The sequence below is a fragment of the Coptis chinensis genome, chromosome 4, assembly GCF_015680905.1.
Source record: "Coptis chinensis isolate HL-2020 chromosome 4, ASM1568090v1, whole genome shotgun sequence".
NCBI lineage: Eukaryota > Viridiplantae > Streptophyta > Magnoliopsida > Ranunculales > Ranunculaceae > Coptis > Coptis chinensis.
The window spans coordinates 102029135-102044113 of record NC_141459.1 but is presented as its reverse complement, the minus strand read 5'-3'; the positions used below and the strand labels follow the sequence as shown (position 1 = coordinate 102044113).

Below are 14979 nucleotides of genomic sequence, written 5' to 3'. Positions count from 1 at the left end.
CAATCACTCAAGATGAACTACGTCTGACTTGATTCTAGTTCATCATAGAACTAAATACGTAGATAGCTCATAACACCGACCTGAGTTAAGTCAAACATCTTATACAACCCCTATTCTCCGAGATTGTAAGGTCCTGCCTAAACTGTACCTCTACAGTACATAAAAGTTTTATATTTTCTTTTGTATTCAAAATTGTACATTTGTAGTTTCCATCCCACCACTCACAACCAGTTTTGCGAATAGTTCACTAGAGGAACGCTAAGAGTTATCAGTTGTTTCTTATGAAAATGATCACTGACATCCAGTCCTACTAATTCTAGTGTACCAAAAAATATGAGAATCGTCCATGTATTATGGTATCTCGAGAACTCCAATCCATCATCTAAATCAACGAATAAGCATTCTTAATTCTACCTTGGAACATCTGATCAAAACTCCTTCGAATAAAGTAGCACTTGCATGTTGCCATGTTACACAACTCGTACATAAATGACGTTGTTCCCTCTATTCCATCATCACACACAAAACAATATTGCCCACTTTTCCCAAATAAAATTGATCATTCACAATTTCACATGGTTGACATCAAGGCCGAAAATATCGACGTCGATTTATCACAATTTCGCCGATATATATCGTTTTTTCAGCAATCCGACTTCGAAAAATCCGATATTTCAGCTCTGAAAATTTAATCATTTTTAAACCGATATATATCGGTTTTATATCTTTTTATCTACGACATATTCGATATAATCGATATATACCTTTCTGATTTTTTTCTCCGATAATATGCATTAAAATTGCGATTTAAACGATATTTTCCGATATATTTTGGCGAATTAAATGATATATATCCGAAAAAAATGAAATGTGCATAATAAAGTTTACTTGGTTCTGACGTTCTGTCATTTCTGTGTACATTCAAATTGAATAAAGTGATAAACTATTCTCTCACATTCAATAAAGTGATAAAGTGATAAACTATCATTCAATTCTCTGCAGTCGCACATTACGTGTTTGCTAAAGTAGTTGCTAAAGTGGCTAATAGCCTAATATCGTGCACATGTGAATGATCACCTATGAATCCGTGATGACTCCACCCATTGTAACATTATCAAGTGAAATGAATATAACTATATAAGTATATAACTCAAGAACTACCAACTGAAATGAATCATCTCAAATTTCGCCCAATCCATTGAAAGATAGCAGCCACTTCATTTCATAATTCATATTACCTTGGTTCCCATTAGTCATTATCACAGAATGGTTATTGACGCTCACATCACTCCCATAATTTATTACTTGGTTTTTTTATATGTCTTCAAGTCTTCTCATTGGTTGTGTGACTTTATTGTATCTGTGAGAGTCTTACAAATTTATCATAGGCGGAAATGGTGTTTTTGGGCCTCCTAGACAACAGACTTATCTGTTTTATCATATGAGAACTACTTCTCAGGTATGTATTTGGTAAAAGGGAAAAAAAAAATGGAGACTAACTTTGTAGTTGTAGATCAGTTATGTTCTTCCATATCTAGTTATGCATAGGGATTATTTAGAGCCTAATTGCTTATTATTATTATTGTTATAAATGAAGATAATCTAAATGGAGGTTATGGAGCTAGTATATTAAGTCGGATTATTATTATTGTTATAAATGAAGATAATCTAAATGGAGGTTATGGAACTAGTATATTAAGTCGGATTATAAGGGTTGATCATGTAACTAATTAATATAAGATTTCTACTTTCCTTGGTTACTGCATGAAAATACTAGTATCGGGATAAAATTATAACTGGGGATGACCTAAAAAATAGTCTGTTTACAATATAGAAAATCCAAAAAATTCGGTTCGGGGGGGCTAACGGTCCCACGGTCACGACTTACAAGAACTCTAACAATATATATATATATATATATATATATATATAATAATAATAATAATAATAATAATAATAATAATAATAATAATAATAATGATGATGATTATTATTCAAACGTGTCCATGACGCATCTGTGTCGCGTGTCGGTGTCCGTGCTTGATTAGTGTTGATTGCTTTCATCGAATAGATCCGATTAATGTAGATGACCATGTTCTACTTTTATGTCATACATATTTTTTTAAATGCATGTCTTACATTTTGATTAATTAGTTATATTTGTCTACCTACAGATTCTAGGTTATATATTTGCCTAAGATCAAAATGGTTAGGACACCAGATATTGGTTGGTCACATGGTACACCATTGGATAGCACCAAGATGAAGTTTAGATGTAATTATTGTCAACTTGAGTTTCAAAGTGGTAGGGTTAGTCGACTTAAACAACACTTATCTTGGTAACAACATAGCAAAGTGTCTTCAAGTCCCTGGATAAGTAAGAGTTGCAATGCGAGATCTAGTAAAGGAAGGAAAAGACTGAAGAGTTAAAAGACGACAGCTGGAGACTCAAGTCCAAGACAGAATGTGTGCAAATTTTGACGATGATTCCAATGTCGAGGAAGAAGAATAAGCAAGAGCATACTCAAGTAGGGGTTAGGAGTTTCAGGGCATGCAACGTGCACGAAGAAACTCTGCAACTGACCAATGGGAAGAGGGTCAGCTAGGAAGGGAAGGTAGTGAAGCTAGAAATTTTCGGCATCAACCTACTTTTGTCTCAGGAGGTGGTTCTGGATCACGCAATAAAGGAAAGAGTTTCATGGGCTTTCGGAGGTCCAAATCCATGAGACAACAAACAATTGATCCATACACTATTAGACAGTCGGGACATGATCAGCCTAGTGTCAAGAACATGGGCAAAATGAAGACATGGATGGAGAAGTTGGGTAGACGCGTAAATACATGGTTCAATTTTGCTGGAGTACCTCCACATGCATTAACATCGAACAATCCGTATTACCAACCAACGATTGATTTTATCACGACGTGTCCTACTGGAGTGAAAGGACCAACTGCTCAAGAGATAATGGGAAAATATTTTAAAGATGGAAAGTGATGATATCGACCAATTCAGTCGTGAAGTGGCAGAGAAGTATCCAACTTATGGATGCACCATCATGTGTGATGGTTGGTCTGGGACAAGAAAGATGTCCCTCGTTAACTTTATGCATGGTTTATTGTGATGGAGAAACAATTTTTCGGAAGTCTTTTGATGTCACCATTGATCCGAAAGATCACATAACCATATATAATTTAATAAAGGAGGTTGTGGATGAGATAGGTGTACCAAATGTGGTGCAGATAGTAACTGATCAAGGTTCTGCTTACAAAAAGGCTGGAAAATTGTTAATGAAGACACCAAGATACAATTTATTTTGGGCACCGTGTGCTTGTCATTGTATAGACTTGATGTTAAAAAATATTGCCAAACAAGAAAGGGTGGCCGGGTGTATCAGTAAGGCTCATGCGGTTACAAAGTTTATTTATAATGCATCTAGGGTCGTAGCATTAATGAGGTTGTCATATGGTGGTGATATAGTTAGACATGCAGCAACTAGATTTGCAATAAACTACTTGGCTCTCAGAAGTCTCCAGCAGAAAAAGATATTACTCAGGCAAATGTTCGTGTGTCAAAGATATCTCGACACCCCATCGGCTAAGACTGTAGAAGCTATGATGATTGTGGAGCAAGTCGCTCAAGAACACTTTTGGAATGATGTTAACTATGTTTTACAAATTCTTGAGCCCCTGTACAAATGCCTAAGGTTGTTAGATGGTGACAAAAAAGCAACAATGCCATATGTTCATAAAGCTTTTGATGTAGTGAGGGAGAAGATCTCTGAAATCCCTGGATGTGGTTGGGCCCTTGATATTGTCAACAAAAGATGGACAAAACAATTATTGATGTGCTACACACATACTGGTGAGTTTAATTGATTCAATTTAAATTAATTAAATTATTACTATTTCAAATATTCCTAAAAAGAGTTTTTTTTTTTTTTTTTGTTTTTTGTTTTTTTTTAGCAATGTATTTGAACACGAGTACCGGACACATTAAACCTCGAATTCTCTCAACCCCACATTGATGCAGATTTCGCAGTAATAAAAGTGTTATTTGATGATGGTGAAAAGGGCTAAAACATTGCATCGTCGTAAAAATAAGAATATTGATATTCTCAAGTTAGAATTTAAATTTTACATTCACTAACACTTTGGTCTATTAGATGATTTTGTTTCAGGGTCACACTGGGGGATTTGGCACACCTGCAACGCGGGCTGGAATGACAATTTCATAACCTGGTAAGTAATTAAGATTTGCTTGGCATACTCTCAAATCTCAATCACACTAATGCTTGGACCATAACTAGTTAAGATTTGCTTTTTCGGTTTAAATAATACAGCTGAATGGTGGGAGTTGTATGGTGGTGACACAAAAGAGCTAAGGGAGTTGGCGATAAAAGTCCTATCTCAAACCGCTTCATCATCTGGGTGTGAGCGCAACTGGAGCACATTCAGCCTAATTCACACGAAGCTTAGGAACCATATTGGCACGCTAAAATTGATGATGTTGGTGAAAGTTCACTATAATTTACGTTTGAAGCTAAGGCGTGCACAAAATGCAGAGAATGACCAAATTATTGACCTCACTCAAGTATTTATGGATAGTGAACAAGTTGATCCCTTGGCTGACTAGGTTATTGATAAAAATCTTTTAGCGCCAGTGTTAGATACGGAATCAGGTAGGCCTGACCCATATGTTGAAGATCTTATCAACAGAGTAATTGAAGAAGGTGGTGATGCACAACCTAGTTTTAGTTTGGGTCCTGAATTCGACACACCTATCTTTTAAAAAGATAATTTACTTGAAAATATCTTCGATGATGATGAGACACAAAACCCTGATTTTGTTGATAATGATGATGATGACGACGACGACGATGATAGTGGTGGTGATGGTGACAACAGTGGTGGTGGTGGAGGTGGAGTTAATTTAAACGTTGAATTGCATGACGAGACTGATGAAGAAACTTCACTTGACCCATATGTATATGAGGTTGCATCCAGAAACAACCGTGATAGAGAAGTTCTTAATGACAGTTCCCAAAGAAGGTGCGAGCAAAGGCGTGGAAATGTTGGTCAAAGAAGACATGGATGACACATTAGACGAGTTGATGTTGATATTGATTCAGTTTCATCTAATTTTAAAGCAATGAGTATGAGTTCAGGGACACACAACCAATCAAGAGAGAATGATGGTTCTAGTGACATGTTTAGTCAACCTGCGAGTAATGGGTCATATGGTTCCGATTTTGGACAAGCGCCACAACCTCAAACTATTAGTGGTCCTCCTTCATATGGATATTGGATGGGGGTTCATGAACAACCTTATGGCCCATCATAACCTGAAGCAACATTTGGACAAGTCTATCCAAGTTATGTACCTGTTGGAACTGTACCTGGATATGTTGCGTGGCGCCCAACATATATTTGCACCAATACTCCTCGAATTGGAATCATGTTACAATTTCCATCAGAAAAATATGAGGGGCACGTTCGACAATTTCTTGACGGTGGGTTTAACTCTATATATACTTGGGTACAATATTGTGAAGCAGTTAGGATTCAAGAAGAGGGTATGCGAGCTGAGCAGCCACGTCACTCATTTATGTATTGATGCAATCTATTTCTCATATGTTTTGTAATTTCTCATATGTATTGATCCAATATTTCTCATATATATTGATGCAATCATTATCTCTGTATCCTGTTTTTCAACAATTTCACTTTATGGGCCAAATCATTACAAAAATGTTAGGAATACATACAGCTGTAGTGAGTTGTCAAAAGATTACACAATTTCAGTTCCGATATTTTCGATATTCCGACTTATTTTGATATTTCCCAATATTTCCCGATATATACATATATCAGGCCTTGTCACCAAAAACCGCAAAAACGATTTATCTCTCCGACATATCGATATATCCGATATATATATATTTTTTTGCCCTCCGATATATCCTAATATCCCGAAAAATTGGGCCTTGGTTGACATAAATTAGCAGATCTCCTGACCATTCATCGACCATCGTTGTATCTAAAATGAGGTCCAAGTTAAAAACCTGAAAAGGCAGTTGGTTCCATCGAATCATACTTGTCCGCACGTCTTTAACTGACGAAAGGAATAAGATTCTAAAACCGACCGTACGTGGCAGAAATCTAGCGGCTACCGACATATAAGTACACCTACGCACGATTGTAAGATGCATAAATCTTGCAGACCTTAAAAAAAGTCCTCAATCAAAACCTCATTTTCAGCTCAGAACTGAAAACAACAACTAACAGACCCCTCCGCATTTCACGTTAGATCCAAAAACAAACATATATATATATATGTGCCTATGTAAGTTAATCTTTTTTTTTTTTTCCATTAGTCACTGATTACATTATCATTTTTTTGTTCCTAGTAAATATTGTTGCATTTTCAATTCTTATATAAGAAATAGGATTTTGGAGATTTGGGTATGCTTTGTTTGTGTTTTAATATTGATGAGAAATTGGATCTGTTGGAATGAATAGATTGTTTTTAAGATTGGGTAATCATTAGTGTTAAGATTGAGGAATTAATGAGACGCCGCTCGACGGCGGCAAATCTTCCTGATCAAATGGAGAGAGTTGTAGGGAAGAATCAGAGGAGTCGTATTTGTTTCTTAGCTTCATTGTCTGCATTGTTTTGGTTCTTGTTGTTTTATTTCCATTTTGTTGTACTTGGTAATGGTTCCGTTGATGATTCCGGGGTTAAGCTTCCGTCTTCTACTAATCCGGTAAATAATGAGTTCATTGATAAGTTTCGTGTTTCTGAGGTTCGGGTTGATACTGAAACTACTATGAAAGGTCTAGTTTCCAAGAGTCGGGTAGATGGAGTTCCGGAAGTTAGGGTTGGTAAAGAGTTGAATAAGAAAGATCGAGTGAAGGAGAGTTTTCAGTTTATGAAAGCGTTGAAAACGATAGAGAATAAGAGTGATCCGTGTGGAGGGAAGTATATTTATGTACATGACCTTCCTCCCAAGTTCAATGAGGATATGCTCAAGGAATGTAAGAGTATTAGTCTTTGGACCAATATGTGTACATTTACAAGTAATGCTGGTCTTGGTCCTCCACTTGAGAATGTTGAAGGGGTATTCTCAAATACTGGATGGTATGCGACGAATCAATTTGCTGTCGATGTGATCTTCAACAACCGAATGAAACAGTATGAATGTCTGACAAAAGATTCTTCTATTGCGGCTGCTGTCTTTGTTCCTTTTTATGCTGGCTTGGAGATTTCACGGTATCTTTGGGGATACAACATTTCAGTTCGAGATGCTGCTTCGCTTGAATTGGTGGACTGGCTTGCTAAGAGGCCTGAATGGAGTGTTATGGGTGGAAAAGATCATTTTCTTGTTGCAGGAAGGATTACGTGGGATTTTAGGAGACTATCAGAACAGGACTCGGACTGGGGTAACAAACTTTTATTTCTCCCAGCTGCAAGAAACATGTCCATGCTGGTGGTTGAGTCGAGCCCATGGAATGCAAATGATTTTGGTATCCCGTATCCTACGTACTTCCATCCTGCAAAGGATGCTGATGTCTTCAACTGGCAAGACCGGATGAGAAAATTGGATCGGCCATGGCTTTTCTCATTTGCTGGTGCTCCACGTCCAGATAACCCGAAGTCAATTAGGGGGCAGCTCATTGACCAGTGCAAAAAGTCTAAGGTCTGTAAGTTATTGGAATGTGATTTTGGGGAGAGCAAGTGTCACTCTCCAAGCAGCATAATGCAAATGTTCCAGAGTTCCCTGTTCTGCTTACAACCTCAGGGCGATTCATACACGAGGAGATCGGCGTTCGACTCGATGTTGGCTGGTTGTATACCTGTCTTCTTCCATCCCGGCTCCGCATACACACAGTACACATGGCATCTTCCGAAGAATTACACAAAGTACTCGGTCTTCATCCCAGAGGATGATATACGTAAGAGGAATATTAGCATTGAAGAAAGACTAATGCAAATCTCTGTGGTGGATGTAAGAATCATGAGGGAAGATGTAATAGGTCTTATACCGGGACTGATATATGCAGATCCTCGATCTAGATTGGAGACCCTTAAAGATGCCTTTGATGTAGCTGTGCAGGCTATCATCAAGAAAGTTACAAAGTTAAGGAGGGACATTGTTGAAGGTCATACTGATGATAACTTTGTGGAGGAGAACAGTTGGAAGTACGAATTGTTAGACGAAGGACAGCGAGAGGTTGGAGCACATGAATGGGACCCCTTCTTCTCGAAACCAAAGGATGGTAATGCGGATTCTGGTGACTCATCTGCAGAAGCAGCTAAGAATTCTTGGAAGAATGAGCAAAGAGATAAATCATGATCAGCTGGAAAATTCTCATATCTACATTCTGGGAAATCCTTCATGCCTTGTCCTGCATCTTGGAATTTGAAACAGACTTTGCCTGTGGGAGGATTTGATGACAGGTAAAAATTTCGGATCTCGCCGTCAAGCTCTGTATATGAACATTATCACCTTGTTTAAACCTAAACATAGGGAGATAACTTCTTTCTATAGTCATTTTTTCCTTAAAGATAAAAAGTATAACACGTTACTATGGGTTTGGATAAATAATTCTTTGTAATGCTGATAGATTTGTACTTCGTGGAAACAGAGTTTTCATTCTTTCTTTTGTTGGCTTTGGTAGTGCAGCCAAGCCTAAGCATACTAAAATTATAACTAGTATTAATGACCTAATTCCTTGTTGGATAACTTCAACCAGATTTGGGGTTATTGTTATGTACAACAAACTTTTTAACAAACTTAGTTGTGGAACTTATGCTAACAAGAAGCAGTGCCCCCAATGCCCTGCAGGAAGCATGAAGGCTCCTACTTGAAACATAGAGCAAAAGAGAACCTGCTTTAGCTCCTTCCACAGTTTGGACCAGAGATAAACTATTGTGTTTGGTTTCTTATGATTGCGATTGCATTTCCGGCACAGAATACAAATTCAATTGTTTATAAATTATTAACTTAAGGTGTTTAATTGACATGAAGAAAGATCTGGAAGTACATTGTCCTGAATTGGTTTAGGGTGCCTTAAGGATCACCTTAAATCTATATTGGAAGTGTCAGTGTGCAATGTAATTACTCTTTTGTTTCAAGTGGTAAACTATTTTATTTCTGTTCAATGTCAGAAGGAATTTTACGACTTATCATGTTACAGGAGGATTTTTGGCAAAAATCACCCCTGAACTTTTCCCCGGTAACCACTTACCCCCCTAAATTTTTTTCTAAGTGAAAAAAACCCTCAACTTGCGCAACTGTTAATTGCAACAATGCTGTTAGTAACGTTCCATTTTTATGACGTCATATGTAATTTCGGAAGAACCCAGCCCAAGCCCAAGAAAACTCGTAACATACATCTTCTCCAACGTACTCAGACTAAAATCCCTAAATTAAAACCCTATCACAAATTCGTCTATGAAATTTGGGTTGTTAAACTATTGATTGAACTTTATGATTACTGGGGTCCAGGATAAAGATCAACATGCAAGCATCTCAAGGAAAGACGAATTACTTGAACTCGCAAGAGCCTTCTCCTACATTGTTATCAAAAGCATATACGCCAGCATTGTCGTCCAACGGATTCAATCTCAGTCAGCAGTCACCTATATCCCCTCAGCTGGTGGTTCCAGGATCCACACCAGCACTTTCAGTTTCAAGTTCACCTACTAGTAATTCCCAAGGTTCGGACTTAAACTGGTTTCATTTGAACTGTGAAGTGTGTGATTGCAATTGGTGGACTACTTGTGTTTCTGAAACTTTTGCAAATCTCTTTTGGGGAGAAAAAGTATTCTACAGTTGTACCCTTGCATCACATTCAAAATCAATTCATCAATAGTTGATATCACAAGTTTGAGTTTTTTTCTTGGGCTTTTTCCGAAAACAAAGAAAACCAATTGAAAAAATTATATATGACGTCATAAAAGCCTAATGTTACTAACGGCATTGTTGCAATTAACAATTGAGTCAAATATGAGTTTAGTTTTAGGCTCGTTTCGAGTTTGAGTTCGAATCGAATACGAGCTACTCGTTATTTTATTATTATTATTTTTTCTATATATCATATATGATACAAAAAATACCCAGGCCCATAAACACATTAACCCACAAGGTAAAACTCTAAAAAATAGCCAAAGCACCAAAACTTAGAGGTGGCTCTCAAAAACTGAGATGTTTTGTGCAGCAGAACTGCAGAAGAAGAGGTTTTCGAATAGCACTAGTTGTCGATGTAGGAAAGAGTATGTGAAGCCTGGAGCTCTTCGTTTGTTATACTCGGGTTTGTCATACTCGGGCCATAGCTCATTTCTTGATTGTATCAGTGATTACTCGTCTGTAATTTTTGTCAATCTCACATTGGGAGGATTCAAGTACAGAGTGTAATTTCAGTGATCGGTGTTATTCTTTGTTTGGATTGTAAATTAGCTCTTTTTTATTCATGTACAAGTTATATGCAGACAACTTCGTATGTTATAGTTGTCAGGGACTTTATGAGTCATTGATAATTGATACTAGCTACTGTACACCACAGACTTTTTTTTAAAGCTTATAAATATTAAATTACTATTTTACCCCTCAAAAATTTTAAAAAAAATGTGAATGACCAAAATGCCCCTACGTCCACACACATTCACTATTCACTCGACCCCTCGTTTTTCTATATATTAAAGATATCTTTCAATGAATCAGTTTTGAGCAGAATTGTGGTGTTTCATATATGATTTCTCAACTACAAGTCTTTGTGTTTTTCAAAAAAAAAAAAAAAAAGAGTTCTTGTCTTCTTGATTAAAACGAAGCCTCGTTTTGTAGTCTCAAGTTCACTCGAGCTTATTGTAATTCAAAACGAGTCGAGTTTGAGCACAAAGTGGAGCTCGACTTTGAGTTTGAGCTCGGCTCGAACTCGACTCGAAAACTCACGAGCCGAATCTGAGCATGCCAATACTCGGCTCGCTCGACTCGATGACCACCCCTATGCGTTGGGCTTGGGCATAAGCAATCGGGGGCAACTTCAGAGGTGATTTTTGCCAAAAATCCTATTACAGGACAACAAACTATCCCATTACAATCCAAATTGTACAGTAGCATTACCTTGATGGAACTGCAAGCTTATACTTGAGTTGAGGTGCTTTTTGTACTTTCCATTACAAATTTTATTGACTTCCGACCATTATGAAGAAATTTGTGTGTGGAATGAACTTCCTCCCTCTTTTTTAAAATGAACAAATGCTAAGAGCAAGTCCAAGTCCATATAGCACCCATATAGCACCCCCAAAAACCAAAATGTCATTCCAATGCAGCTGCTATAAGGTTCATAAATTTGGCTAGTCTGATAAACCCAACCAAATTTGTGGCCTTATCTAGGGTAGCTGTGTGCTGTCCGTGTATTAATTTCCAAGGGCGGCAAAAACTGCTGTCTAAAAAAAAAATCAACTTAAATTTGCAACTAATAGACGGACGATAGAAACTATGCCGTTTGTATCTCTTTAGGCTTTAGCACCTCCATTAAAACTGATTTTGAGTTTTTTACCTCTCAAATTTAATTGGGCAGCCAAAAATACTAAAAATCCTATGTAGCGGTATAACACCTCTCTATTGGACTTGTGATGGAAACATTATTTTAGGTGAAGTGCGATGTCTACTCAATTTCTTGTGATGGAAACATGAAAATGGGAAAGTTTAAAAGGCAACTTTTAGGCCCCATTTCTTGTGATGGAAACATGAAAATGGGAAAGTTTAAAAGGCACCTTTTAGGCCCCATTTTAAATTGGTTCATTATACTTAATCTGCTTTTTACCAATAAATACTGGTCATAGTCAGTTTCTTGAAAATCAGCAGTAGGAAAGGAAAAATCTAAGAAAAGTAAACTTCAACGATCAAGAAACAAAGTTCACTCGTGAACCTATTCGCATAGCAGACTTGAAAATTCATATTTTCTCTTGTAAAACATGTACCCAAGTCAAAGTTATTAGATAAACAAGATTTATAAGTCAAATAAAGAGTTTTCTCTCATAAGGTTTCGCAAGGATTATCTATAATCACTTGTGTGGTGTGGGTGTGATTCTTTGAGACAATTGACATGTCTTCATTTTCAGCTCGTCTTCAAGTGACTCCATTGACATATTTGCTTGACCAACCTTTACCGAGGTAAAATCTATACTAAACAACCTCTTTCTACAAGGACTCGGAGCAAAGTTACTACATAACAGCCATTGCATTAGTTTGACTAATAGACGGCTCATAAGAGCCGGAGCGTACGTCTGCCAAATCCTCTGCTGTCAGTCAATGACCATATTTCTTTTTGTTTCTTTTATCAAACAGTTTTTTCATTTTTTTACAATTTTTGCTATATCACGTGACACATTTTTACACTCGATCTAATTGTTGAATGATATAAGAAATTGTACAAATTTAGTAAGTTTTTGTGGAAACACTTTAAACTTAATTTTGACTAGTTTTTGTTCCAATTGAGAGAAAACACAAAGATGGATTAAATTTTAAATGAAGTTTTAATTCTAAAATTGAAAGACCTTGTTCTATTTTATGAAAAACTCATTTGACTCAATTCTATATCGGTTCATTATTTTAGTTTATTGAAATTGAGCTAAATTGTAAAATATCAGTTTTATTTTGCTCTTTATTTATTGCTTAAGATTTTTCTTTTAAATGACTACAATGGTTTTATGTTTACAATCACATAAAATTAATTTTAAAGTTTGGCTAAGCAAATGGAGTAATAATTCATGCCATATTTAATATTTATTTTATTTTTATTTGATATATCTATTTTTATATATCTGAATTTAATATCATATATAATACAGGATATTTTTAAAATAAGCGTCGCCAAATCCTCTCTGTGATACCAATGACCATATTTCTCTTAAACCAAAGTTGTATTGTTTTTGGAAACACTTCCAATTTTCCAAACTAGGAAGAGTCCACCAAAGAGTTCGTACATAAGTCAATCAAAGACCTTGTAAACCATAGGAGGGAAGGGGCGCTCACTTAGGGCGTCTCTAATATCAGTTTTATACTAGATTTTGGACCCGGGCATACGCCCGGGATCTATTAAATATTTTGTGTGCTGAAAAAGCTTTACAAAATGTCTCACACAAATTTTGGAATCAGAATATATTTTTATTAAAAATAAATCAAAATACGTTAATGAAGCGCCGATTATGGTGCATAAGTACTTGGAAACTAAGGGATCAAATTGAGATAGCATATTCACTTTGTGGTTTAGGATATTAATCCGTAATTTTTAAATAGAATTATCTTAAACTCGGTCTAGCTTGTATTTTATAGTGATTTAACGGCAAAATTTCGAATCGAATATATTTTTATTAAAAATAAACCGAAATATGTTAATGAGTTTATTATGGTGTATAAGTACTTGAAACTAAGGGATTAAATTGAGATAACTTTTTTTAATTTTATGGTTTAGAATATTAATCCATAATTTTCAAATAGAATTATCTTAAACTTAATCTAGCTTGTATAATAGTTTTATTAGATTTATGGTGATTTAATGAAATCATCACCAAAAATTTATGTACTAATGTGTACAAATCACTAAAACAGATTGATTATTTTCATATCATCAAAAAATACACTACTCTCATTTGAAAAGATTTATCACATGAACGTGTCCTATGAGCGGGTGTCATTATATTAAATTATTCTAAAAATATTAACAACTATGCATAACTATGAAAAATAAAAATTATATTAATTACTCATTTAAATTTCTTGCACCATTCTCTATAAAAGGAAGTAAACCTTGATAAAACTCATCGATTTTTTTTATTGTTAGGTTTAATAATATAAGTTTGATTAAAGTTTTGTGAGAATGTCCAATGTGGCCAAAATAATAATGCTTGAATAGCAAGACATTCCCAATCACAATAAAAAAATTATAATAAATACTATTTAAAATGCAAAACTATATTTGTGAACATTTATTCTCTCTACATATAATACAAATATGTTTTAGGGTTATTAGTTCAATGCATTTGCATCAAATTTTGATTTTCTATTAATTATATATTCTTTGAGATTAGTTTAATGTAACGGCATCCGTTTCTAATTTTTCATTAATTATTCTTAAAAGGCTAGTTCAATTTGCATCAAGTTTCCAATTTTGTTAATTATTATTTGAGGTTAGGCAATTGTATTCACTTTATGATTTAGTTAGTTATTCATTAAGGTTAATTCAATAAAGCTTGCATCCAATTTTGATGTTTTAGTTAATTAGTCTTTGAGATTAGTTCATTGTATTTGCATCCATGTTCCAATCTCCGTTAATTACTCTTTGAGGTTAGTTTAATACATCGTCAAATCCGGGTTTCGATTTCCTATTAATTGTTTTTCTAGGTTAGTTCGATATTTTACAATTTCTATACAGTTTACATATATGAAGGGTCTGTTTTTATAAATTCAACGTTTTGGGTTCCTAATTATCGTAATTATTCAATGAGAAGGCTAAAAAGTGGACATTTATGCTTTAAGGTCATCGCGATGCAGTTACATCCGATTTCCGATTTCTAGTTAACTATTTTTTGAGGTTATTTCAATGCATTTGCATCCAATTTTTGATTTTCCGTTAGTTAATATCTTATTTTAGTTTAATGCAATTGCATCTAGTTTTTGGTTTTTCGTTAATTATTCTTTGAGGTTAGTTCAATGCAGTTGCATCCGATTTCCGATTTTAGGTTAATTGTTTTTTGAGATTAGCTCAATGCATTTGCATCAAGTTTCGATTTCGTTAATTATTTTTGAGGTTAGTTCAATGCAGTTACATCAAATTTATAATTTCGATTAATTATTCATTAAGGTTAGTTCAAGTCTGGGTTTCATCCATTTTTCAATGTTTCGTTAATTAGTCTTTGAGATTACTTCATTGCATTTGGAAGTTTTCAATTTTCCGTTAATAACTCTTTAAGGT

The 14979-nt window shown here is 35.3% G+C and overlaps 2 protein-coding genes across 3 annotated transcripts; both read left to right on the top strand.

The window, feature by feature from the left end:
* Positions 1 to 2994: 2994 nt before the first annotated feature.
* LOC147506374 (uncharacterized) lies at positions 2995 to 4633 on the top strand. The gene is made up of 2 exons (XM_086605753.1): positions 2995 to 3862; positions 4341 to 4633. The coding sequence occupies exons 1-2, from the start codon at positions 2995 to 2997 to the stop codon at positions 4631 to 4633; spliced, it is 1161 nt and encodes a 386-aa protein (XP_086461879.1).
* Positions 4634 to 6204: 1571 nt separating this feature from the next.
* On the top strand, positions 6205 to 9652 carry MUR3 (Exostosin family protein). Of its 2 annotated transcripts, none has more exons than XM_086558548.1 (2): positions 6205 to 8458; positions 9510 to 9652. In XM_086558548.1, exon 1 carries the CDS (start codon positions 6567 to 6569, stop codon positions 8352 to 8354), a length of 1788 nt encoding a protein of 595 aa, XP_086414674.1. In that variant the 5' UTR covers positions 6205 to 6566; the 3' UTR covers positions 8355 to 8458; positions 9510 to 9652. The 2 variants fall into 2 exon arrangements, with proteins under 2 accessions (XP_086414674.1, XP_086414673.1); XM_086558547.1 differs by lacking the exon at positions 9510 to 9652 and adding an exon at positions 8847 to 9185.
* The last annotated feature ends 5327 nt before the right edge of the window (positions 9653 to 14979 follow it).

Coding starts and splice junctions, on each gene's coding strand:
- LOC147506374 (XM_086605753.1), top strand. CDS start 2,995: ATGATATCGACCAATTCAGTCGTGAAGTGGCAGAGAAGTATCCAACTT. Junction 3,863..4,340: donor GATGTGCTACACACATACTG/GTGAGTTTAATT, acceptor TAAATAATACAG/CTGAATGGTGGGAGTTGTAT.
- MUR3 (XM_086558548.1), top strand. CDS start 6,567: ATGAGACGCCGCTCGACGGCGGCAAATCTTCCTGATCAAATGGAGAGA.